Here is a 26,175-nt window from a genome sequence, read left to right as displayed (position 1 = left end):
TCTCTCTGTTAGAAGTGCTCCTTTTTGATAACAGATTGTATAAGTCTCTGTGCCCTTAGGTGATCCGTATTTGTTTTCTTTTAATCGTTTTGTGACTTTGGTTAAATAAATAAGTATTGTTTCACAGTGACCTATGATCCTGTTGTGTTTTAAAACATTTTTGATAGTTTTAACAAACTTCCCAAATATCAAAATCTGACTAAAGCTTTTTAGCCTCCAGCTGACTCTGGGATACTTTGAAACAGCATCTCAGAGAGGAATGTCAAACTAAGTTTATTTGGTATGTTAAATTACTTCAAAAACATTGTCAAGTGATTGGAGATGAACCTTAGGTTATAGAATATTTAATATAGATATTCCAAAATTTATATGGAATCCCTAACATCTGATATGATGTCCTGATATGTTATCAATCATAATTCTAGTTATTCTAAAATGTTATATGTCACAGAGATATCCGTTTCCTGCTATTTGCATTGTACTCAAATCTTTAACCATGCTATTTTAAGTTTTGTCCTGATGCTTTAACAAAATGAAGATTTTCAAGAAGACTCATAAAAAGGAACTTTTTGACAAATATAAGTTTCTGATAGCCTTCAGATAATATCACTGGATTGGGTGACAAATGACAAAACTAATGGAAAACCTGATAACGTCAACCGGATCAATAGCAATTAATCAATGAACTGGTAAATATGGGACTGAATGAATTGGTAAATATGATTTATAACTTTATGACTTTGGGAAATATACTGGCTTTAATCTTTGTTTTTCAGAAAAAAACCTTTTCTCTTATGCTATGACCTACAACAAGTTGATAAAGTATGCCTTTGTAAACAAAGATGAAACATTTATCTTTTTCTCTCTACCTGGTTGATCCTGCCAGTAGCATATGCTTGTCTCAAAGATTAAGCCATGCATGTCTAAGTATGCATGACCAGTACAGTGAAACTGTGGATGGCTCATTAAATCAGTTATGGTTCCTTTGGTCACTCGTTATTGGAAGTGGAATGACAACTAGCTATACTAATCGTTTTAATTTGTTCTTTGTTTCCAAATTGTTTGTGCTTTGTGTGTCCCTGCTGCACTATGTCTTTGTCAATGTTACTAGCTGCATTACTTATATCCTGTCTATTTCATAAGATTGTTGTCTGTTACAGTGCCTAGTGTGTAATCAGGCCCCCAACAAAACTTCTCACATTTATAACATAAAATAATTGCAATAGTGTGATTCTACGTATGGGAAGAAGCAACAAGGGAAAATGTCTCCTGATCATAATTAGACAGAGGATCCAGAGAATCTTTAATTATCAATAGGGCCTAATCCGAAAATTAGCACCTGGAGTGGCATATCAACAATTTTCGCCTGAACTGGGATGAGCCTCCCAGCACCGTGGGACAAAATTTGATCAAGACATGTCTCCCAAGTATTGGTCAAATTCCTGACCAAGAGGAGAGGATCAGTCACCAGAGACTGCAGCCCTCCAACGTCAGCCGGTGAGCCCTGAGGAAACTCAGGAAGGAGAAGAATACCTGCCATCTAGCAGGCATCAGATTGCAGCCATTTCCTATGGTGAGCCATGAAGAAACTCAGAATGTGAAAATACAGGATACAGACCCCAGATAGCTGTGGTACATATCAAAGGAATGACTTCAGTGAGCCCAGACACTTGCATCTTCCCATACATAGAAAAACGCTAAATTTTTAAACTTGACATGTGGCCTCCTGGGCTTGAAGCCCTCAAAATTCCTGATAACTCTCAACTTTTTAGATTGCGAATATTTTTTAAGTCTACAGGTGTAAAGCAGACACTTCCAAAGAGGAAAAAAAGAAGACAAATCTCATCATTTGGAACACTGGCACCAATGGCGGACACTCCCAGATAGATCCATCTGACAGAGCAGTTAGAATGGTTGTCACCCCCTTTTCCACAAGATTGTGGAATGCACATTCACAGTGGGGAACTGTTACAGGGAAGAGACAATTTTGACTGGATCTGTTTCTTTGACTTTAGCCTTTGCTTTTTGTTGCTTTTGTTATTATAATCATACATCATGGCCTGCCTCAGGGAACCCTGCCCACCTGTGAATGGCTGCAAGAAAGAAGAAATTAACACTTCCCCTCCCCAAGGCTGGCCATTCCAGGAGATGTTTTGCAAGACTGATGGCCCTTTTTACTTTACTTCCCTCTCTGATTCTATAAAAGGAACTGGCATCCAGACCCCATCAGATGGTTTTTTGGAGACCCTGGTCCACCATCATCTCAGTCTGCCAACCTTCCGAATAAAGTCGTATTGTTGCCTCAGCACCTCGTCTCCTGATTTATTGGCCTGTCGTGCGGGCGAGCAGAGCGAGCTTGGACTTGCTAACAGGGAAACCAACTCATTTTAATTAAACAACTTTCTCTGCACGAAATAAGAACCGGCCATTCTGTGATCTGAGCTCGGGAGGGAGCAGTGCTCGGGAGGGAGAACCTGAGACATGAAGAGGAGCTGAAACAACTCTAGGGTAGAAACCTAGAGGAATTAAGCTCATAAGCAGCACATTGGCCCACCACACAATTTCACTGGTAACTTTTATCCTCAACAAATTCAGCTTTAAAGTGGGAAATAGAGTCTCTCAAACAGAAAAATGAGGGGCATCAGAAAGCCAAACTCCAGCTAACACCCCAGCCAGATTCATGTCTTATACTTGCAAGTACCTAATTAATTGGGAAAATTATATTAAAGGAGATCTCAACCTAAAATGGCCAATATGGGGCTCTTTTATTGCTTATGCAGTTAAGTTAAAAAAAAGTCGGCTTGATAAAACATCTTTTCAGAATTCTGACCTTAAAAAAACAAAAGCTCTTCTAGGGGGAACTTGCATTTCTCTTCCTGTGTCTTTGAGGTGTAAATCTTCTACCTGATCTTCTTAGGTGTTTTGTGTGTGTGTGTGTTTTCAAAAATTGGTCTCTGCCATCTGGAAGGTGCACATATGATACACATCTGGCAATCAAATAGACTGGGATTCTGAGCAGTGTTTTGTCTGCCAACTCTCAGGGGTTTTTGCCGTCTTAACCGTTGTTGCATCAGCCTGTACAGTGAAGACCTTTACTTTCTCAGACTGTTTTTGGGAGTAAACTTTCTAGATCTTGTGAAGGCTACAGCCTTCACACTTTCTTATGGGGATGGCTCTTGCGTCTTATTGGTTTTGAATCCACTATTTACATATATCTCATTAATGGCCAGACGATGGATCCTTTAAATTGGAGGAACTTCTAAATTGATCAATTTTTAGAGAACTTTCATTATAAAGAGCTGTTTTATTGGTACCTTTGGGGGTGGGGGAAACAAATTAGAAGGTGGAAAAAGATATATAATGGTTAACCTAAGAACTCCTTTAATTTAAAACAGACAAACAAAAACTGGTCTGGGAAGCCTTATTTCTGGCCTCTGATTCCCTTCAATGGGTCTAACAGATGTTAATAAAAACATTAGAATAACTGAGAGGCTCTCTTCTGGGCTTAATTCTGCCAAATAAAACATAATTCTCAACTTTTAGGCTGTGCCTTTTTTTTCAGTCGACAAAATGAAAAATAAATGAAATTTCACAGAATATAGACCAAAAAGACGGAGACTGAAAATGAGAGAGAAAAGGACTGGATATACAGGGAATCAGCCCAGGAGGTCCAGCAGGTCTGGGTTGCAGGAAAAGAGAACAGAGAAAGTGGAGGGGATGGAGTGATCATAGATGGAAGTTTCCCAGAGCTGGAGAGAGACAGTGTTCAGCTTGAAAGGTGCCACAGGCAGCTCACGTCACTGCCCCTCCCTGGCCCTTCTCTCTTGGATAACTGAGAGGACAGAAGGTAACCTCTTAGCCTGAGAGACTACCAGGCTGTCTAGTGATCTTCATCACACACCACGGTGCGCCAAACCCAAAGGGACACCTCTGGTGGGTAGGAGAGGAGGGGGAAGAATCACAAAGTACCTGAAAGCTTGTGGTGGAATGAGGCCTCTGAGGGAGAGAATGCGTAGTGAGAGAAGGGGCAGGGGAAGGAAAGAGAAAGCATTAGGATGCATAGACTCTCCAATGTGCTGTGTTTGTCAGTGGAGAAGTCATGGTTTGGAAAGCAGCAGCAGGGAAAGGGAAGCATGCCAGGCCTTTTGCCCTGGGTTCTGTGGGACATAGGGGATAAGCACCCTCCCCAGAAAGGGCCCCAGCATCTGTGTTCTCAGAGGAGAGCCACAGTCTCCGCGGAGGAAGGAAGTGAAGAGAGCCTTCTGGGCGGTGACTGAGGGTGTACACTTGTTGGCCATGGAACCAGGATTCCAAAGAGCACGGAGGGAATGGCACAGAGGGAGGGCATCGGAGAGGAAGTTGGGCTGGGGCTGGGGATGGGGAGAAGCAGCACAGAGCAGTGTGGGGATGAGTGGACAGAGCTTGGTTTTGGGACGTGACAAAAGATAGAGGTGAGAGGCCTGGTTGCTTCCTACTAGAACTTTGGGAAAAAGACTTGTCTGTGTGGCTACAGTTAGAGAAATGGAAACTGAAGCCAAAAGACGTTTGCCGTTTGCGGACAATCAGTCCTCTGTGAACTTTGCTTAAAGCATCAAAGAGAATATCAATGATGCCCTGCTTCTGTTCTTTGAGAAAGCTCAGGCACAGGCCCAAGAAGGTTGTGAGGGTCAGAGAAGACAGATGTCATTAAAAAACTACGTCACCATGCTGGGAACCAAAACACAAGAACCTCAACCTTAAGTGATTTCTTGTTTTTGTCTATATAATTGGTAAATTTTTTCTTTCTTTTTTAAAATGCAGTATATAATGTTGAGAATCTGGGAGGAAAGACAATAAGCTGCTGGTGGAGGTATAAGTGAAGACAAACTTTCTGGATGGCAATGAGTATCAAAAGCTGTAGACTTTGTATAGGTATGATTCAATAATCTCATTTCTGGGAATTTATTTTAAGGAAATAAATATGGATGGTCCCAAAGACGGAATTATAAGGATTTTAACAGCAGCATTGTTTATAGTAGCAAAAAATACAGAAAGTCAAACGACCAACAATAGGATGATACTTGAATAAATGACAGTTTTTCTATAATGCTACAAAACCATTGCAAATATTGATGATGAAGTGTATTTAATCATGTGATAGATGCTAACAAAATATGAAGAGCTTTGTACACCAATAATGCCATTTTTATATACAATATATGAAAGACCAAAGGAAATGTTAACAGCAGTGATTTCAGTTGATGGGGTTATAGGTCATTTTCACTTTTTCTTTGGCATTATCTATAGTTTCTGTTTTCTTCTTCAGATTTCTAGTCTGAATGTATATTACTTTAAGGACAAAAAATCCCATAAATGATCAGAAGTAATGCATGCAAACTTCCTGGTATATATCACGTGCTTGATCGCTGATGACTGAGTAGGTGATGGTCACTGGTCTCCCTGCTTCCCTCCGCCCCTCGCCTCCTCCCACCTGACCTGGCACTTCAGCCAGCCCCAATTGCTTTGCATATTTTGTGATCTCTCTCAGAGTCTGTGGTTTTGCGAACGCCTTTGCTGTTGCCTAGAATGTTTTCCTTGCCAATGCCTGGCCCTCAACTTTCCTTGTTCTATGAGCCCAAGCAACCCCTCTTCTGGAAGCCCCCTAGCTGTACAGGAGCAGGTAGGTCCCCTCTTAACCTTGGGTTCCCACAGTACTGTTTGCGCTCCTGATATAGCACTTCCTTCCTCTGGCATTTGGCATTTTTGTGGCTACATATCCATCTCCCTCTCTGCTCTGAAAACACTGACGCTGTGTTTCACACACCTGTATGTCCCCAGGGCTTCAGATCTTATGGGTCCTCAGTATATGTTTGCTGAAAGAATGCATTAATTATCTATGAGGAAGCCCACATTTGGAAGTGATTGGTCCTGGGACAAGCCCAAGTTGCGGGTAGGACCCAAGCCACCTGTCACCTCTTTCCCACCTGCTTCTCACCTTGACAGAGAGGAATGGCCTCGCTCCACAGGTGGTAGCCCTGGGGGTGCCGGGTGCAAATGGCCATGCTGTGTCCCACCAACCGGTAGCCGGCGTTGCAGCCGAAGTGGACGGAGCCTCCAGGCTGGGTGCTGGTCTGGCCCAGAAGGAAGCCGTGGAGTGGAGCCCGGGGCAGGCTGCAGTAGGGAGCTGGACAACAAGATGAGGGTCAGGGGACCACACGCAGTGGGAGGACAGAGGTGGTCCTTCACGCAGGCCCCGCCCCCTTGCTTCTCCCTCTCTTTCCCTGTCTTCACCACTGCCAGGTCCACTGCTAGTGAGGAAGTTGATACTGAAAAGCAGCCAGTTTAGGAAAGCCAAAGAAAAGAAAGGAAAAGAAAGGAAAGGAAAGGAAAAGAGAAGGGAAGGATAAGAAAGGAAAAAAAGGAAAGGAAAGAGAAGAAAACAGAAGAAAAAAACAGCTCCATGAAGCACTGGGTCCCCTTTGCACCTGGAGGCAGCACTAGTTGTGCAGCTGAGTTCAGGCTCTCGAATCCCACCATATCCCAAAGGGACACAGAAAATAGAACCCAATGGGGTTGGTTCCAGAAGGGTGTGACCACAGGGGCGAGGCCTCTGGAGTCAGGGCTGTGCTCAAGTCCCATTTCCCACCTTTCCGCAGTTCTGTGACTTGGGACAAATCACTGAGGCGCTTTCAGCTCCACTTTCCTCACCTGTGTGTTGCGATTGGCAATGCCTCCCTCATAGGTTTTGGGACAATTTAAATGGGATCGTGTCTGTAAAGCCCCCAGCCCAGTGCAGGGCACTCAGTAAATGGTCCCTGTCCTGCTTTCTGCTGTGTGTGGAGGATGGGGGGAGAGAGAGCTGTGGCAACCCAGGGCATCAAATCCACAGTCCTAATTCCCTCTCGACGTCTGGTTTCAACTTATTTCATTCATTTATTCAACAGACAGATAGCGAGTGTCTATTATATGCCAGGTGCTGTTCTAAGTGCTGGGAATACAACAGTGACGAGAACAGACAAAAACCCCAGCCTTAGAGAACTTGGCAATAAAAACCTCTGCCAGGGACGCTCGGGGGAAGTTCTGTGAGGCCGGGAAAGAGGGATGACCAAAGGAGCACAGAGAGGAAGCCCGTTCATCTGCTCTAAGAGTCCCTGGCATGGGATCAAGGTAGGATGAAGATGACAGGACCCTTCCTGCATCCTCCCCACAGTATGGTCCTCTGGCCTTTTACGTGATCACATCCCTCTGCTGGTGAAATTGATGTTTTAAATACCTCCTTTCCAAGCCAGAAACGCTTCCTTGCTTCTGCTTTGCCACCTGTGTCCTGTTTATGTGGTATCTACAAGTCTACCTCGGTCAAGAACAAGAACCTCAGTTATAAAATATACTTAGTCACAGTGATAGAGGCATGTGCAAAGTACACGACTCTACTGTATTTCCATTAAGGACTCATTGTTTCACCATGTAATTAATTCACTTTCTATGTGGCGTATGTACTGTAATTATAACTGACTCATTACCCACAAACATGTGATTAATCTTTAAAAACATCAAGGGAAGCACAACTCCTTAATGGCTTTTAGTTCAGAGTTTAGCAACTAGCATAGTGAAATGCTGCTAAATTGCTTTATTTCTGTTTTGTGTTAGTAGCTTCTAGGAACTCAGCCTGAACCTCCCTGACAGATGGCTTAAGGTTTCTTTTCCATCATGAGGAAACCGAGGCCTGAAGAGGTTGAGTGACAGAGCCGACTGCCGACCCTGGGGGGCATGAAGGTACCCTCCTTCTTGTGTGCGTGGGGGAAAGGAATTTGGGGTCCACTTTGCGGAGGAAATGGACGCTGAGAGAGTAAAGCTTCTTCTCCTCCCAGGCTCCCCTCAGCTTCATCTGGTTGGTCCCCCCCACCCCCAAAGCCATACCTAAGAGTTTCTTAAGACTTCGATAGCCCGCTAAGTTTGGGTTGGTCTTCCAAGTCGGCAGCCCATGAGAAGAGATGGACTGAGACAAGGGACAACTCAGGCTGTAATATGTATATCTGACATCCCTTCTAACCAATATTCTTTGAAAATTTGTCCAACGTTTGTTTGGAACTCAGGCTAAAGGCAGCCAGGGGAAAGAGTGCTGCAGGGGGACCGGTGCTTGGTGGAACTCGCCATGGTCTTAAGTAATTCATTTCTGCTCCCAAGCTCACAGAGCCAGCCAGCAGCTCAACGGACCCACTGCCCTGCAAAATGGGCAGCAAGCAGCTTTTCTTTCCAGCGACAGACAGTAATCCCCGTGATGGGAGTTCAGATCACTTTGATTTTCTCCATCTCATTTTATTTCCAAGGATATTTCTGTGCTCCTTGTAGATGGCTGGCTGGTCAGCTATCCGGTTGAACTGGCCCTCGATCTGACTCTGCCTATGAGATATGGCTTGCAGAGCAGAAGAGAGGCTCCTGGACTTGGAATGTAACCCATCGTTTGCTGCTTGTCTAATATTTGCCAGTTGGGGACCCACATCTTAGGGTTTTTTGGCTTAAAGGACCTTTTATTAACATTTCAGCAGTGTTAGGGACAGGACCACCTATAGGCCTTATCAGGTCATATATAATAAACTTATCCAAAAGACACAGGCTGGCAGTATGAACAGAAAGAGGGAAGAGCTTAAAAGTGGGGAGAGGTATAGAAAAAGGGGAGGCGGGAAAATGTCAAGGACGCTGTGCAGCTATAGGTGAGAGTGGCTAGGAGGAGGACAAAGGCAGCCAGTCCCCCGGCCTGTGGAGGAGCTCCGCCAGGCACGAGGATATGGCCCACAGCTTATTGTTTTGGGTGAGAAACGTAAGGGGCTCAGGGGTCGTGGCCCTTCTCATGAGTCTTTATGTTTTACTCACCTGCATACCGAATCTTAAAGCCCTTCCGATTGTAGGCATGGTCAGACGACCAGCGCAGGTATACAGAGTTGCTTGAGCTGGTGACAATCAGGGGAGCTGAGTAATTCCCACTGAGGGCTTTCAGCAGAGGACTTTGTCCTGAGGGACCTGGGAGGAGAGTGTGGACACAGGATTACAGACTATCACAGCTATCAGAGATACTAGATGTGATACCTTTAATGTAACCACCTCAGATTTTCCCCTCCTCAAGTGAAGACGTGAAGATTTGGGATGGTAACTCAGCACCATCACTGGTCCATCTCCTCCTCTCTCAGTATCCACAGGCTTTGCTCTAGGTGCTCTCCCCTCCTGAGCCCTAAAGCAGGGATCCAAGAAGTCCCTGACAACACATAGCAGTTGGCAGGTGAGACGACATCTATTTGCCATCCTGGGACTTGCCCACAGTCAAGCAGCGGGTTAAAGGAAGAGCTGGTTTTCAACCTGGGAACATTTTCTATCTCACCATCCTACTTGTGCATACTAAAAACAGTTCAGTCCCTGCCACAGAGAAAAAATATTTATGAGTGAATAGATAGCAATAAAGCTAGAGGAAAACATCATCATGTCTCAATATCATAAATAACATAGCTCCCCAATGGTCCCTACCAAGGCTCTTCCAGAAAGGCCTCCCTCTTCTTTCTCTCCTCCTTAGATGCCTGGAAGTGCATCCCAAGGGTGCTGATTCAAGGGAGGCAGAGTACAAAACTAGATAATCCAAAACACAGGATATATTATCCTGGAAAGAGCCCTGAGTGATGGTTCTCATATGCTGCTGATACAGCTCTTGGGAGCTTGGCAAAAGTAATAGACCACATTAAACAAAGGAGAGCCATCAGAACTGCTGTGACAGACTATGAAGGAAGGGGTCAAATGGCTCAGAGGAATGGCATGCTGGGATAGGTCTGCTGTATTAGACCAGAACACCCACCAGCTGACCGTGTCCTTCAGGAGGATCTGGGGGACACACCAGTTCCTAAAGCAATAAGGAATGCGCTGCTGAGGGCGTGAGGGTGAACATCATCAACAACCTGAGAACTGGCTGTCCTCTGTAGGCGGAAACTGATGGGAGGAGAGGCTGTCACAAAGCTGGGCTTCCTAGTATTGATGGGGAGGAAAGGAGCCTAAATACAGAGGCCAGGCAAAAGCACTGGTTGGCATAATTACTAAAATGGGCAGCAAGGTTGGGATGGCAGCCAGGAGGGCCTGACCTGCAGGATCTATGGAGATGGCTCACACAACATGATATTCCTAAGGGCAAGATAGATGGGTGGCCAAAAAAAATGAACATATGAACAAAACAGATCATGAATAGATAACCAAAAGGGTGTAGAAGTTCCAATCCCTGGAGTAATTTGGAGACTTGAGCCAGGTTTCGTTTCTTACTCCAGAATACTTTGGCTGAAGGAGGGGCTGGGTCCTTATGAAAAAGGACCCTGCAAAATAACACCAGTTGTATATGGTAGTGATTCCCGAGTCTTTATCCCAAAAGACCCACCACTATTAATTCAGGTAACTGAATATTGGGGAAAAGGGAATGTCTGGATATTTGGAAGACTTTTGTATACAGAGTGTGTGAATTGATGCTGATACCTGGGACCCAAAGCACTATTATGGCTCCTTTGTTACAACAGGGTTATATGAAGAATGGGATTGGTAAGAAATGGAGTCTTGTCCCCAAAACTTAACCCAGTAGTAGCCTCAACTGCAGTAGCTATGCCAGATGTAGTATATTCATTAGAGCAGATTATCATAGCTTTGGTTATATGAAATGCAGTTATTGATTTAGCAATGCATTCTTTTCTATACCCACCAGAAAGGAGGATTGTAAACAATTTGCATTTACATGAGAGAGACAACAGTATACATCCACGGTCTTGCTTCAGAGCTATGTTAATTCTCCTGCTCTGTCATAATGTAGTATGAAGAGATGTGGACCATCTGGACATCCTGCAGAATACAGCGTATTGATTTACTATATCGATGACATTGTATTAATTGGATCTGATGTGCCAGAAGGGACAATTAGTGTAGATGCCTTTGCAAGACACATGCTCCAAAGGGTAAGAGAGGAACCCTACAAAGAGTCAGGCGAATTTTTTAGGGTCCTGTGGTCTGGGGCATGCTGAGACATATCCTCCAAATTAAAGAGCAGGTTATTTCACCTTTCCCCTCCTACCACCAAGAAAGAAGTACAGTGTTTGGTAGACCTCTTTGGGTTTTGGAAGCAGCATACTCTTCACTTGGGAGTACTGCTATGACCCATTTATTGGTTGACATTCAAGGGGCTAGCTTTGAGTGGTGGCTAGATTAAAGAAAGGGTGCTGTAGCAGGTCTAGGCTGTAACATGAGCAGCCCTGCTCATACAACTCATCAGCTTCCATGGTACTGGAGTTTCTGTGGTAGGGAAAGACCTTGGTGGAGCATCTGGAAAGTCCTAATTGGGAGGTTGCATCATAGACTCCAGGGGTTTTGAAGCCAGTCTGTGCTATCCGTAGCAGGGAACAATTTGATTTACTTACCATCAAAGATCTCAAACTCATCATACTGCTTCTCACTGAGAAAGTACTCCACTGTGAGGGTGATGTTATATTCGGGCTCCACTCTCACCAGCCAAGAGCAGGTCTGGAACTGGGGATAGCTTCCCGGGTAGCTCTGACTCAGGATCACACCTGTGGAGTCTGTCAGAAGCTCATTCGTTGGGCAGTGCACTTGGAGAAAGAAAGAGAAATACCAGGTACATGGGATGGAGATGGAACGAGTGCCAACACATTGGCTTTTCCCTGGTGAAGAAGACAATCATTGGAAAACCAGACGGTATTTGAGCACATTCAAGCAAGACTCCAATACCCATCATTTTACTGCTCCATGGCATGAGTTGGTCTCAGATTCTGTGTCAATGTTACTATATTGCTGAGACTCAGGCTTGGTCAGTTGGTTGGAATCACTTCTTAGCTCAGATACGGGCTTTGGAGCAGGTGGGGATGATACATACATACAGATAACTGTAAGGCATCCTCAAATCCAAGAGCTAAATGAGTTTGATTTGTACAAGGAGAGTATAGGGCAGAGGTAAGCCCATGGGATTTTGAGTCAAACACACCTGGATTTATAGTCCACCTCTGTCACTTACTACCTGTGTGGTCTTGAACAAATTATTTCCTTTCTGTGCAATAGCTTCACCATCTCCAACCCAAAAAGATAACACCTACCTGACAGGGCTGTTGTATTACACAAAATGTTATATAATTATATATTATTTTATATAATTATATATTAAGATTATATATTATAATATAATATATTACCATATTATACTAAATAATATATGTATGGCATGCCTCCATAAATTATACAGATGATGATAATTACACCAGGAACAGAAGGAAACAGCAGAGCATGGCTGTGACCTGATTACTAGTACTAAGATATCTAGAAAGAAATTGAAGATGAAACAAATAAATGGAAAGATATTCTGTGTTCATGGGTTGGAAGAATTACTATTATTAAAATGTCCATACTACCTAAAGCAATCAACAGATTCAATGCAATCCTTATCAAAATACCCATGGCATTTTTCACAGAACTAGAACAAATAACTTCAAAATTTGTATGGAAGCACAAAAGACCCTGAATAGCCAAAGCAATCTTGAGAAAGAACAACAAAGCTGGAGTTATCATTTCCTGACTTCAAACTATACTACAAAGCTACAGTAATCAAAACAGTATAGTACTGGCACAAAAAGTGACACATAGATCAATGGAACAGAGTAGAGAGAAATAAGTCCACACATATATGGGCAATTAATCTATCATAAAAGAGGCAAGAATATACAATGGGTAAAAGGCATTCTCTTCAAGAAGTGGTATTGGGAAAACTGGAGAGCTACATGTAAAAAAATAAAACTAGACCATTTTCTCACGTTATATATAAAAATAAACTCAAACTGGATTAAAGACTTAAATCTAAGACCTGAAACCATAAAACTCCTAGAAGAAAACATAGGTAGTATACTCTTTGAAATCAGTCTTAGCAATATTTTTTGGATCTGTCTCCTCAGGCAAGGGCAACAAAAGCAAAAATAAGCAAATGGGACCACATCAAACTAAAAAGTTTTGGCACAGCAAAGGAAACCATCAGCAAAAATGAAAGGGCAGGCATTTCCTCTTGGTTAGTAAGCTGAAAGTCTTTAACATTTGGAGATGATTCCTGGTGACCTTGCCTGAATTCCCAGAGCTGTATGGCTGACAGGGTCTCGGTGCTCTGGCCAAGTGTCAGGCCTGATCCTCTGAGGTGGGAGAGCCAAGTTCAGGACATTGGACCACCAGAGACCTCGTGGCCACATGTAATATCAATCAGCAAGAGCTCTCCCAGAGATCTCCTCTCAATGCTAAGACCCAGATCCCCCCAACAGCCAGCAAGCTCCAGTGTTGGACGCCCCATGCCAAACAACTAACAAGACAGGAACACAAACCCACCCATTAGCACACAGGCTGCCTAAAGTCATACTAAGTTCACAGACATGCTAAAACACACCACCAGACGCGGCCCTGCCCATGAGAAAGAAAAGATCCAACCCCACACACCAGAAGACAGGCAGCAGTCCCCTCCACCAGGAAGCCTACACAAGCCACTGAACCAAACTCACTGGGGGCAGACACCAAAAACAACAGGAACACAGTAAGTTAAACAAAATGAGAGGACAGAGAAATATGCAGCAGATGAAGGAGCAAGGTAAAAACCCACCAGACAAAACAAATGAAGAGGAAATGGGCATTCTGCCTGAGAAAGAATTCAGAGTAATGATAGTAAAGATGATCCAAAATCTTGGAAATAGAATGGAGAAAATACAAGAAACGTTTAACAAGGACCTAGAAGAACTAAAGAGCAAACAAACAATGATGAACAACACAATAAATGAAATTAAAAATTCTCTAGAAGGGATCAATAGCAGAATAACTGAGGCAGAAGAACAGATAACTGACCTGGAAGATAAAATAGTAGAAATAACTGCCGCAGAGCAGAATAAAGAAAAAAGAATGAAAAGAATTGAGGACAGTCTCAGAGACCTCTGGGACAACATTAAATGCACCAACATTCGAATTATAGGGGTTGCAGAAGAAGAGAAAAAGAAAGGGTCTGAGAAAATATTTGAAGAGATTATAGTTGAAAACTTCCCTAATATGGGAAAGGAAATAGTCAATCAAGTCCAGGAAGTGCAGAGAGTCCCATACAGGATAAATCCAAGGAGAAACATGCCAAGACACATATTAATCAAACTATCAAAAATTAAATACAAGGAAAAAATATTAAAAGCAGCAAGGGAAAAGCAACAAATAACATACAAGGGAATCCCCATAAGGTTAACAGCTGATCTTTCAGCAGAAACTCTGCAAGCCAGAAGGGAGTGGCAGGAAATATTTAAAGTGATGAAAGGGAAAAACCTACAACCAAGATTACTCCACCCAGCAAGGATCTCATTCAGATTCGATGGAGAAATTAAAACCCTTACAGACAAGCAACAGTTAAGAGAATTCAGCACCACAAAAACAGCTTTACAACAAATGCTAAAGGAACTTCTCTAGGCAGGAAACACAAGAGAAGAAAAAGACCTACAAAAACAAACCCAAAACAATTATGAAAATGGTAATAGGAACATACATATCGATAATTACCTTAAATGTAAGTGATCCAACCAAAACACACAGGCTGTCTAAATGGATACAAAAATAAGACCCATATATATGTTGTCTACAAGAAACCCACTTCAGACCTAGGGACACATACAGACTGAAAGTGAGGGGATGGAAAAAGATATTCCGCATATGGAAATCAAAAGAAAGTTGGAGTAGCAATTCTCATATCAGACAAAATCGACTTTAAAATAAAGACTATTACAAGAGACAAAGAAGGACACAACATAATGATCAAGGGATCAATCCAAGAAGAAGATATAACGATTGTAAATATTTATGCACCCAATGTAGGAGAACCTCAATACATAAGACAAATGTTAACAGCCATAGAAGGGGAAATCAACAGTAACACAATAATAGTAGGGGACTTTAACACCCCACTTTCACCAATGGACAGATCATCCAAAATGAAAATAAATAAGAAAACACCAGCTTTGGATCTGTCTCCTCAGGCAAGGAGAAACACCAGCTTTAAATGACCCGTTAAACAAGATGGACTTGATTGATATTTATAGGACATTCCATCCAAAAACAACAGAATACACTTTCTTCTCAAGTGCTCATGGAATATTCTCCAGGATAGATCATATCTTGAGTCACAAATCAAGCCTTGGCAAATTTAAGAAAATTGAAATCGTATCAAGTATATTTTCCAACCACAAATCTATGAGATTAGATATCAATTACAGGAAAAAACTGTAAAAAATACAAACACATGGAGACTAAACAATATGCTACTAAATAACCAAGAGATCACTGAAGAAATCAAAGAGGAAATCAAAAAATACCTAGAAACAAATGACAATGAGAACACGACGATCCAAAAACCAATGGGATGCAGCAAAAGCAGTTCTAAGAGGGAACTTTTTAGCAATACAATCCTACTGCAAGAAACAAGAAACATCTCAAATAAACAACCTAACCTTACACCTAAAGCAATTAGAGAAAGAAGAACAAAAATCCCCCAAAGTTAGCAGAAGGAAAGAAATCATAAACATCAGATCAGAAATAAATGAAAAAGAAATGAAGGAAATGATAGCGAAGATCAATAAAACTAAAAGCTGATTCTTTGAGAAGATAAACAAAATTGATAGAACATTAGTCAGACTCATCAAGAAAAAAAGGGAGAAGACTCAAATCAACAGAATTAGAAATGCAAAAGGAGAAGTAACAACTGACATTGCAGAAATACAAAGGATCATGAGAGATTATTACAAGAAACTATATGCCAATAAAATGGACAACCTGGAAGAAATGGACAAAGTCTTAGAAAAGCACAACTATCTGAGACTGAACCAGGAAGAAATAGAAAATATAAACAGACCAGTCACAAGCACTGAAATTGAGACTGTGATTAAAAATCTTCCAACAAAAAAAAGCCCAGAACCAGATGGCTTCACTGGCGAATTCTATAAAACATTTAGAGAAGAGCTAACACCTATCTTCTCAAAGTCTTCCAAAATATAGCAGAGGGAGGAACACTCCCAAACTCATTCTATGAGGCCACCATCACCCTAATTCCAAAACCAGACAAAGATGTCACAAAGAAAGAAAACTACAGGCCAATATCACTGATGAACACAGATGCAAAAATCCTCAACAAAATACTAGCAAACAGAATCCAACAGCACATTAAAAGGATCATACACCATGATCAAGTGGGGTTTACCCCAGGAATGCAAGCATTCTTCAATATACACAAATCAATCAATGTGATACACCATATTAACAAATTGAAGGTTAAAACCCATATGATCATCTCAATAGATGCAGAAAAAGCTTTCGACAAAATTCAACACCAATTTATGATAAAAACTCTCCGGAAAGCAAGCATAGAGAGAACCTACCTCAACATAATAAAGGCCATATATGACAAACCCACAGCCAACATTGTTCTCAATGGTGAAAAACTGAAACCATTTTTTCTAAGATCAGGAACAAGACAATGTTGCCCACTGTCACCGCTATTATTCAATATAGTTTTTGAAGTTTTTTAGCCACAGCAGTCAGCAAGGAAAAAGAAATAAAAGGAATCCAAATCGGAAAAGAAGACATAAAACTGTCAGTGTTTGCAGATGACATGATACTATACATGGAGAATCCTAAAGATGCTACCAGAAAACTATTAGAGCTAATCAATGAATTTGGTAAAGTAGCAGGATACAAAATTAATGCATAGAAATCTCTTGCATTCCTATACACTAATGATGAAAAATCTGAAAGAGAAATTAAAGAAACACTCCCATTTACCACTGCAACAAAAAGAATAAAATACCTAGGAATAAACCTACCTAAGGAGACAAAAGACCTGTATGCAGAAAACTATAAGACACTGACAAAAGAAATTAAAGATGACACAAACAGATGGAGAGATATACCATGTTCTTGGATTGGAAAAATCAACATTGTGAAAATGGCTGTACTACCCAAAGCAATCTACAGATTCAATGCAATCCCTGTCAAACTACCAATAGCATTTTTCACAGAACTAGAACAAAAAATTTCACAATTTGTATGGAAACACAAAAGACCCCAAATAGCCAAAGCAATCTTGAGAAAGAAAAAACAGAGCTGGAGGAACCAGGCTCCCTGACTTCAGACTATACTACAAAGCTACAGTAATCAAGACAGTATGGTACTGGCACAAAAACAGAAATATAGATCAATGGAACAGGATAGAGAGCCCAGAGTTAAACCCACACACATATGGTCACCTTATGTTTGATAAAGGAGGCAAGAATATACAATAGAGAAAAGACAGCCTCTTCAATAAGTGGTGCTGGGAAAACTGGACAGCTACATATAAAAGAATGAAATTAGAACACTCCCTAACACCATACACAAAAATAAACTCAAAATGGATTAAAGACCTACATGTAAGGCCAGATACTATAAAACTCTTAGAGGAAAACATAGGCAGAACACTCTATGACATAAATCACAGCAAGATTCTTTTTGACCTACCTCCTAGAGAAATGGAAATAAAAACAAAAATAAACAAATGGGACCTAATGAAACTTAAAAGCTTTTGCACAGCAAAGGAACCCATAAAGAAGACGGAAAGACAACCCTCAGAATGGGAGAAAATATTTGCAAATGAAGCAACTGACAAAGGATTAATCTCCAAAATATACAAGCAGCTCATGCAGCTCAATATCAAAAAAACAAACAACCCAGTCCAAAAATGGGCAGAAGCCCTAAACAGACATTTCTCCAAAGATGATATACAGATTTCAAACAAACACGTGAAAGGATGCTCAACATCACTAATCATCAGAGAAATGCAAATCAAAGCTACAGTGAGGTATCACATCACACTGGTCAGAACGGCCATCATCAAAAAATCTACAAACAATAAATGCTGGAGAGGGTGTGGAGAAAAGGGAACCCTCTTGCACTGTTGGTGGGAATGTAAATTGATACAGTCACTATGGAGAACAGTATGGAGGTTCCTTAAAAAACTAAAAATAGAAGTACCATATGACCCAGCAATCCCACTATTGGGCATATACCCTGAGAAAACCATAATTCAAAAAGAGTCATGTACCCCAGTGTTCATTGCAGCACTGTTTAAAATAGCCAGAACATGGAAGCAACCTAAGTGTCCATCAATAGATGAATGGATAAAGAAGATGTGGCACATATATACAGTGGAATATTACTCAGCCATAAAAAGAAATGAAATTGAGTTATTTGTAGTGAGGTGGATGGACCTAGAGTCTGTCATACAGAGTGAAGTAAGTCAGAAAGAGGGAACAAATACCGTATGCTAACACATATATATGGAATCTAAAAAAAAAAAATGGTTCTGACAAACCTTGCAGTAGGACAGGAATAAAGACGCAGACATAGAGAATGGACTTGTGGACAAGTGGAAGGGGGATGGTAAGCAGGGACGAAGTGAGAGAGTGGCATGGACATATATACACTACCAAATGTAAAACAGATAACTAGTGGGAAGCAGCTGCATTACACAGGGAGATCAGCTTGGTGCTTTGTGACCACTTAGAGGGGTGGGATAGGGAGGGTGGGAGGGAGATGCAAGCAAGAGGGATGGGATATGGGGATACATGCATACATATCACTGATTCAGTTTGTTGTAGAGCAGAAACTAACACAACATTGTAAAGCAATTATAATCCAATAAAGATGTTAAAAATGAAAGGGCAACCTACTGAATGGGTGAAGATATTTACAAATGATATACCTGATAAGGGGTTAATATCCAAAATATATAAAGAACTCATACAACTTAATATCAGGAAAAACAAACAATCTGATTAAAAATGGGCAGAGGACCTGAACAGACATTTTTCCAAAGAAGACGTACAGATGGCCAATAGGCACATGAAAAGATGCTCAACATCACTAATTATTAGAGAAATGCAAATCAAAACCACAGTGAGATATCACCTCACACTTGTCAGGATGGCAATCATCAAAAAGACAAGAAATAACAAGTGATGGTGAGGATGTGAAGAAAAGGGAACCCTTGTGCACTGTTGGTGAGAATGTAAATTGGTGCAGCCACTATGGAAAACAGCATGGAGTTCCCTCAAAAAATTAAAAATAGAACTACCATATGATCCAGCAATTCCACTCCTGGGTATTTATCTGAAGAAAATGAAAACACTAATTCAAAAAGACATATGCATCCCAATGTTCATTGCAGCATTATTTACAATAACCAAGACATAGAAGCAACCTAAGTGTCCATTGATAGGTGAATGGAAAAAGAAGACGTGGTATATATACACAATGGAATATTACTCAGCCATAAAAAAGAATGAAATCTTGCCAATTGCAACAAGATGGATGGACCTGGAGGATATTATGCTAAGTGAAATAAATCAGACAGTTAAAGACAAGTACTGTATGATTTCACTTACATATGAAATCTGGAAAGCAAAACAAACTAACAAATGTAACAAAACAGAAACAGACTTACAGATACAGAGAACAAAGTGGTGGTTGCTAGAGAACAGAGGGATGGGGAGTTGGGAAAACAGTTGAAGGTGATTAAGAGGTACAAACTGCCAGTTAGAAAATAGAGAAGGCCCAGGGATGTGATATACAGCATGGGGAATATAGTCAATAATATTATAATAACTGTATGGTGTATAATCTATAAAAAGATCAAACCACTATGCTGTGTACCTGAAACTAATGTAATATTGTAAGTCAATTATAATTTGATTAAGAAAAAAGATATCTAAAGATAAACGTATCACCCTAAGGAAGATGGGCAGTGTGGGACTTAGAAGAAATGGAGAAGCAACATTGGAATTATATAAGAATGGCTTCTAAGGAGGAAACCAGCCTGGCTTTTGAAATATTCCAGATTTCACTAACCTGACAACCAGTACAGGTCACTGAGGTGTGGTGATATTTAAGTTCCCCAGGCCTTATGGTCTCCTCCTTACAGTAGCAGGTCTCTTTCAAGCTTTTTACTTTCTACTTGAATCTGCCTTCATCAGGGGGAAACAGGCATGCTCTCTCAAATGAGATGGGTCCATAGGTTTGCCTTTTTGTGTGCAACGTTATCAGATTTAGGCATTCGTGTTTACAAGTTTTTTTGTTTTTTGTTTTTCCTATGCTTGAGATATCTGGCCTTTGAAGATTTAGTAGTATTCTTCCGTGAAACCATCTAATCTTGATGTTTTTGGTGGGGCTTCCTCTGAAAACGTTCTCCCCACCTTTTTAAAGAGAATATTGAAGGTATAAACTTTCTGTCTCTACTCGGGTCAATTTTATTAAATTATAGCTTCCTAGAAATTCATTCATATCACTAATTTTTTGCATAGATATGTACAAAATAGTCTCATAATTAAAAAATTCCCCTGGTTCAATGGCTATATTCCACTCTTCCTTTTTTATTTTTGTAAACTCCTGCTTTTTCCCTTTGTTTAACTTACCTAATGGTTTGATTATTTTGCTACTCTTTATTTCAGGTACTTCTTTTTACTTTACCAGTAAGCCTGTTTTTCTGCTTATAACTCATGAATTTCTTTTTAAAATTCAAAAACTTAGAGATATAATTTATGTACAATAAAATGCACAGATTTTAGGTACACAATTTAATGAGTTTTGGCTAATGCATATATCTGTGTGACCACTACCACAGTCAGGATATAGATTATTTCCGTTGCCCCAGAAAGTTCTCTTATGCCCCTTTGCAATAAGTATGACCTGCCCCAATGCTCCAGGAAATCAATGATGCTATTTCTATAAGCATTAGTTTTGCATACCAGAGCTTCATGCAGTTGGAATCATATATGCATTATTTTTGTGTCTGGTTTCTTTTGCTAAATATATTTTTTGTAAGAGTCAACTCATGCTGTTTTATGTATCACTATTTCCTTTGTTTTTATTGTTCTGTAGCAATCATAGGACAATTTGCTTATTTATTCTCCTACTGATGAACATTTGGGTTGTTTCCAGTTTCGGATTTTTTTTTTTTTTTTAAAGATTTATTGATTGATTGATTGCTATGTTGGGTCTTCGTTTCTGTGCTAGGGCTTTCTCTAGCTGCGGCAAGTGGGGGCCACTCTTCATCACGGTGCGCGGGCTTCTCACTATCGCGGCCTCTCTTGTTGTGGAGCACAGGCTCCAGACGCGCAGGCTCAGCAGTTGTGGTTCACGGGCCCAGTTGCTCCACGGCATGTGGGATCCTCCCAGACCAGGGCTCGAACCCGTGTCCCCTGCATTAGCAGGCAGATTCTCAACCACTGCGCCACCAGGGAAGCCCCCTCCAGTTTTGGATTATTATGAAATTCATATAAAAGTCTTTTTATGGATATGGGTTTTCATTTCTCTTTGATAAATAACTAGGAGTAGAATTGCCAGGTGATAGTGTAGGTGAATTTATCTTTAAAGGAAACTTCCAATCGGTTTTCCCAAGTGATTGTATGATTTTACATCCCAACCAGCAATATATGAAAATTCTAATTGTTCCACATCCTTTTTAACACTTTGTATTGTTAGTCTTAAATTTAAGCTATTCTAGGGGGTGCATAGTAATATTTCTTTATGGTTTAATTTGCATTTTCCTTATGACTAATGATGTTGAGTATGTTTTCATATACTTATTGGCCATTCATACCTTATTTTACAAAGTGTCTGTTCAAGTCTCTTGTGCATATTTTCATTGGATTATTTTATTACTGAGTTGTAAAAGTTCTTTACATAGTCTAGGTACGGGGCCTTTTAAAAAATACACATACTCTGAATATCTTCTCTTATTCTGCAGTTTGTCTTTACTTTTTACATTCAGTTCTGTTGATTTTTCCTTCATGTGTTTTGAATCTCTTTTATCATCTGCATATCTTTTTTAATGTAGTTAACTTATTTGTCATTTCAAAATATCTCTATTTTTGGTAATACTCCTTGATTGCAGTATTGTTTGAAATTTCTTTATGTTTCTTAAGTTTACCACTTGTATGGCATATCTTTTTCTCCTCTTTCCCTTGCAATCTATCTGGTATTTATATTTAAAGTACAACTTTTGTAGAAACTAGATAATTACTGTTTAAAGCCTCTAAGTTTTGGCATGGTTTTTTGCAACAAAAGTTCATTAATATAACTATATTTTGCAAATATTTTATGTTAACTACTTATTCTTGGTCTGTCATTGAAAGAGATGTGTTGAAGTCTACCACTGTAATTGTGAATTTGTCCCTTTCTCCCTGTAATTCTATGAATTTTCCCTTTATACAGTTCAATACTATTGTTAGGTGCACAGAAGTTTATGACTATTATATATTCTTGGTAGATTATGTTTACCAGCATGAAATATCCCTCTTTATTTCTTTTAATGCTTTCTGCCTTAAATTCTATTTTGTCTATTAGCTTTGCTACACCAGATTTTAGATGTTAGTACTTGCTATCTATTTTTTTTAACATTTTGCTTCATACCAGGGATGAGTGACACCTTCCTAGCTATGACCTTAGAGAGGCAAATGAATATATTCAATTCTAAGTTCATGGAAAGCTTATAACTAGACTTTTAAAATTTAACCAATCTGAAAATCTCTGACCTTTAATTAGCAGTTTGATTCCATTATATTTACACAGTTGCACATATATTCGCACATAGTTTTTTTTAAAAAATAAATAAATTTATCAAACGTTGTCATCGTTGCTGTGTGCGGGCTTTCTCTAGTTGTGGCGAGGGGGGGCTACTCTTTGTGGCGGTGCGCGGGCTTCTCTTGTTGTGGAGCACGGGCTCTAGGCATGTGGGCTTCAGTAGTTGTGGCACGCGGCTTCAGTAGTTGTGGCTCATAGGCTCTAGAGCGCAGGCTCAGTAGTTGTGGTGCATGGGCTTAGTTGCTCTGCGGCATGTGGGATCTTCCTGGACCTAGGGCTCGAACCCGTGTCCCTAGCATTGGCAGGCAGATTCTCAACCATTGTGCCACCAGGGAAGCCCTTGCACTTAGTTTTGCTACCTCATTTTGTATTTTCTGTTTACCATGATTTAAAAAATTTTTTTCTCCTTTAATGTTTCCTATTTGATTAATCAAATTTACTTTATTCTCTTTATTTTTGGTTATGAATTTAGAACTTACACATACTGTAGACATACATAATTTAAGGAAACTATGCATAAATTTAAACATTGTATATAAATGTATATATTTTTAATAATGTACATGGTTAATCAATGTCATTTAATCAATGTCATTTATTTCATGACATGTCATGGTTAATCAATGTCATTTATTTCTTCAGATTTTTTATTCTCTACAGTCAATATATTTTAGATTTACTACCATATTTTACTGATTTCTTAGCTTACTGTTAATTTTTGCATCTGAATCATTCTACCTGTATTCATCTTTTTCTTGCTGAATGTGGTAGATATTTCTGGTGTTTAGCAGTATCAGACTTTCTTTTATTTCCGGAGCATATAAAAAACTTCACTTTCCATCCATGTGCCTATTTCTGGCCAGTTAGATGTGAGTAGAATAATGTGTGTCACTTTGGGGCTGAGGAAGTGAAAAGCCCTTATGTGAATGTCCATTCTCTTTCTTCCTCTGCTGCAGTGGAGGATGGAGGAGGGGACCTAGTTTTCAGATGGTAGCACAGGATTGAAGCAGCCTGGATCTCTGAGTTATCAGCTCTTCAGAGTTACCTGGACTACAGAAAATTTTGCCTGAAGAAGATATAAACTTTTTTTGTGTTAAGCCACTGAGATGTGGGGATTGCTTGTTATTGCAGCATATGCCTATCCTATCCTGACTAATGCACTGAAGTGTATCCTTTAATTATGCTTTTAGTAAGGTAGTAACTTTACTTAGTCCTTGTGTGTCTGAAGATTTCATTAATTCATTCTCACTCTTAATTGATAATTTGGCTGGGTTTAGAAGTTCAGTTTACAATTATTTTTCCTGCTTCATTTTATCTTTTGGTAGGTATTATTGTTGATGCAATAATGCTATGAGTCTGATTTATCTTTTCTCCATGATGGTTTTAACATTTTATCTTTATCCTTGATGTTCTATAATTGCACTGTGATGTTTTTAGGTTTGAATTTCACCAAATTTTCTATGTTGCTATAGCAAGCTTCTGAGCTGATAGAAAAATGTCTGATCTTTGTCATAGGAGACTAGGACATCATTGGACAAGGCATTAGCTGAGGCAGAAAAGAGAAGAAAAAGCCAAAACATAAAAGAAAGTTGTACACTGAAGAGGTTATGAATGGAAAAACATCCTATATTCATGGATTGGAAGACCTAATATTGTTAAGATGGCAGTGAGACCCAGACTGGTCTATGGATTCAACTCAATCTCTACAAAAATCCCAGCTGGTTTCTTTGTAGATATTGATAAGTTGACCCTAAAATTCATATGGAAATTCAGCAGATCCAGCATATCCAAAATAATCTTGAAAAAGAAGAACAAAGCTGGAGGACTCACACTTCCTGATTTCAAAACATATGACCAAGCTACAGTAATCAAGATAGTGTGGTACTGGCTAAGGATAGACTTATAGATCAAGAAAATAGAATTGAGGATCAAGAAGTAAAACCCCAAATTTATAGTCAACAGATTTCAACAGGGTACCAAAACAATTCAATGGGGGAAGAATAGTCTTTCCAGTAAGTGATGCCAGGACCGCTGGATATCCATATACAAAATAATGAAGTTGGACCCCTACCTCACACTATATATAAAAATTAACTCAAAATAGATAAAGTCCTAAATGTAAGAGCTAAAATCATAAACTCTTAGAGGAAAACATAGATGTAAATCTTCTTGACCTTGGATTAGGCAATAGTTTCTCAGATATGACACCAAAAGCACAAGCACCAAAAAAATATATATATAAATTGGACATCATCAAAATTAAAAACTTTTGTGCTTCTGAGAACACCATCAAGAAAGTGAAAAGACAACCCATAAAATGCAAAAATTTTTTGAAAATCACACATCTGATAAAGGACTTGTATCTAGAATATATATAAAAAACGCCTTCAACTCAATAATCAAACATATAAATAACTTAAAGATGGGCAAAGGATCCAAATAGACATTTCTTCATGCAAATGAACAATAAGTGCATGAAAAAATGCTTAACATCTTAGCCATCAGGAAGATACAAATCAAAACGAGATACCCATTATACACACTAGGATGGCTATAATTAAAAAGACAGTTAATAATAACAGAGAGGATGTGGAAAGATTGAAACCCTCATACACTGCTGGTGGGAATAGAAAATGGTTCATCTGCTGTGGAGAATACTCCGGCAGTTCCTCAAAAGTTTAAATATAGAGTTACCATATGACCTAGCAATTCCACTCTTAGATACATACCTAAGAGAAATGAAAACATATGTTTCACCCAATAACTTGTACATGAATGCTCATAGCAGCATTATTCATAATAGCTAGAAGTGGAAATAACTCAAGTGTCCATCAATGATAAGTGGATAAACAAAATGTGGTATAGGTACAATGGAATATTATTTTCAACAAAAAGGAATGAAGTGCTGATACATGCTACAACATGAATGAACCTATAAAACATTATGCTACATGAAAGAAGTCACAAAAAACCACACATCATAGGATTCTATTTATATGAAATACCCAGGATAGGCAAATTCATAGAGACAGAAAGTAGTTTGGTGGTTGCCTAGAACTGAGGGGGCTGGAAAGAAGTGGGAACTGACAGGATTTCTTTGGGGGGTGATTAAAATGTTTTAAAATTGATTGTGGGGCTTCCCTGGTGGCACAGTGGTTGAGAATCTGCCTGCTAATGCAGGGGACACGGGTTCGAGCCCTGGTCTGGGAAGATCCCACATGCCGCGGAGCAACTAGGCCCGTGAGCCACAACTACTGAGCCTGCGCGTCTGGAGGCTGTGCTCTGCAACAAGAGAGGCCACGATAGTGAGAAGCCTGTGCACCGCGATGAAGAGTGGCTCCCGCTTGCCGCAACTAGAGAAAGCCCTCGCACAGAAACGAAGACCCAACACAGCCAAAAATAAATAAATTAAAAAAAAATTTGATTGTGATAATGGTTGCAAAACTCTGAATATACTAAAAACCATTGAAGTATACACTTCAAGTGGATGAGTTGCATGGTATATGA

The 26,175-nt window shown here is 40.0% G+C and overlaps 1 protein-coding gene across 2 annotated transcripts in view; it reads right to left on the bottom strand.

Moving 5' to 3' along the window:
* CSMD2 (CUB and Sushi multiple domains 2) overlaps window positions 1-26,175 on the bottom strand; it is a 652,460-nt gene that overhangs the window by 65,595 nt on the left and 560,690 nt on the right. For both annotated transcript variants that reach the window (XM_082415250.1, XM_082415251.1), the window contains exons 47-49: window positions 11,409-11,597; window positions 8,851-8,997; window positions 5,975-6,163 (exon numbers count right to left, since the gene is read on the bottom strand). In XM_082415250.1, the coding sequence (XP_082271376.1) occupies window positions 5,975-6,163; window positions 8,851-8,997; window positions 11,409-11,597 (525 nt within the window). The remainder of the gene's footprint in view (window positions 1-5,974; window positions 6,164-8,850; window positions 8,998-11,408; window positions 11,598-26,175) is intronic.

Source organism: Balaenoptera physalus (genome assembly GCF_965194825.1).
Source record: "Balaenoptera physalus genome assembly, chromosome: 1".
NCBI classification, from domain to species: domain Eukaryota; kingdom Metazoa; phylum Chordata; class Mammalia; order Artiodactyla; family Balaenopteridae; genus Balaenoptera; species Balaenoptera physalus.
Note: the sequence above shows the minus strand (reverse complement) of the source record. Positions and strands in the feature narration are given on the sequence as shown.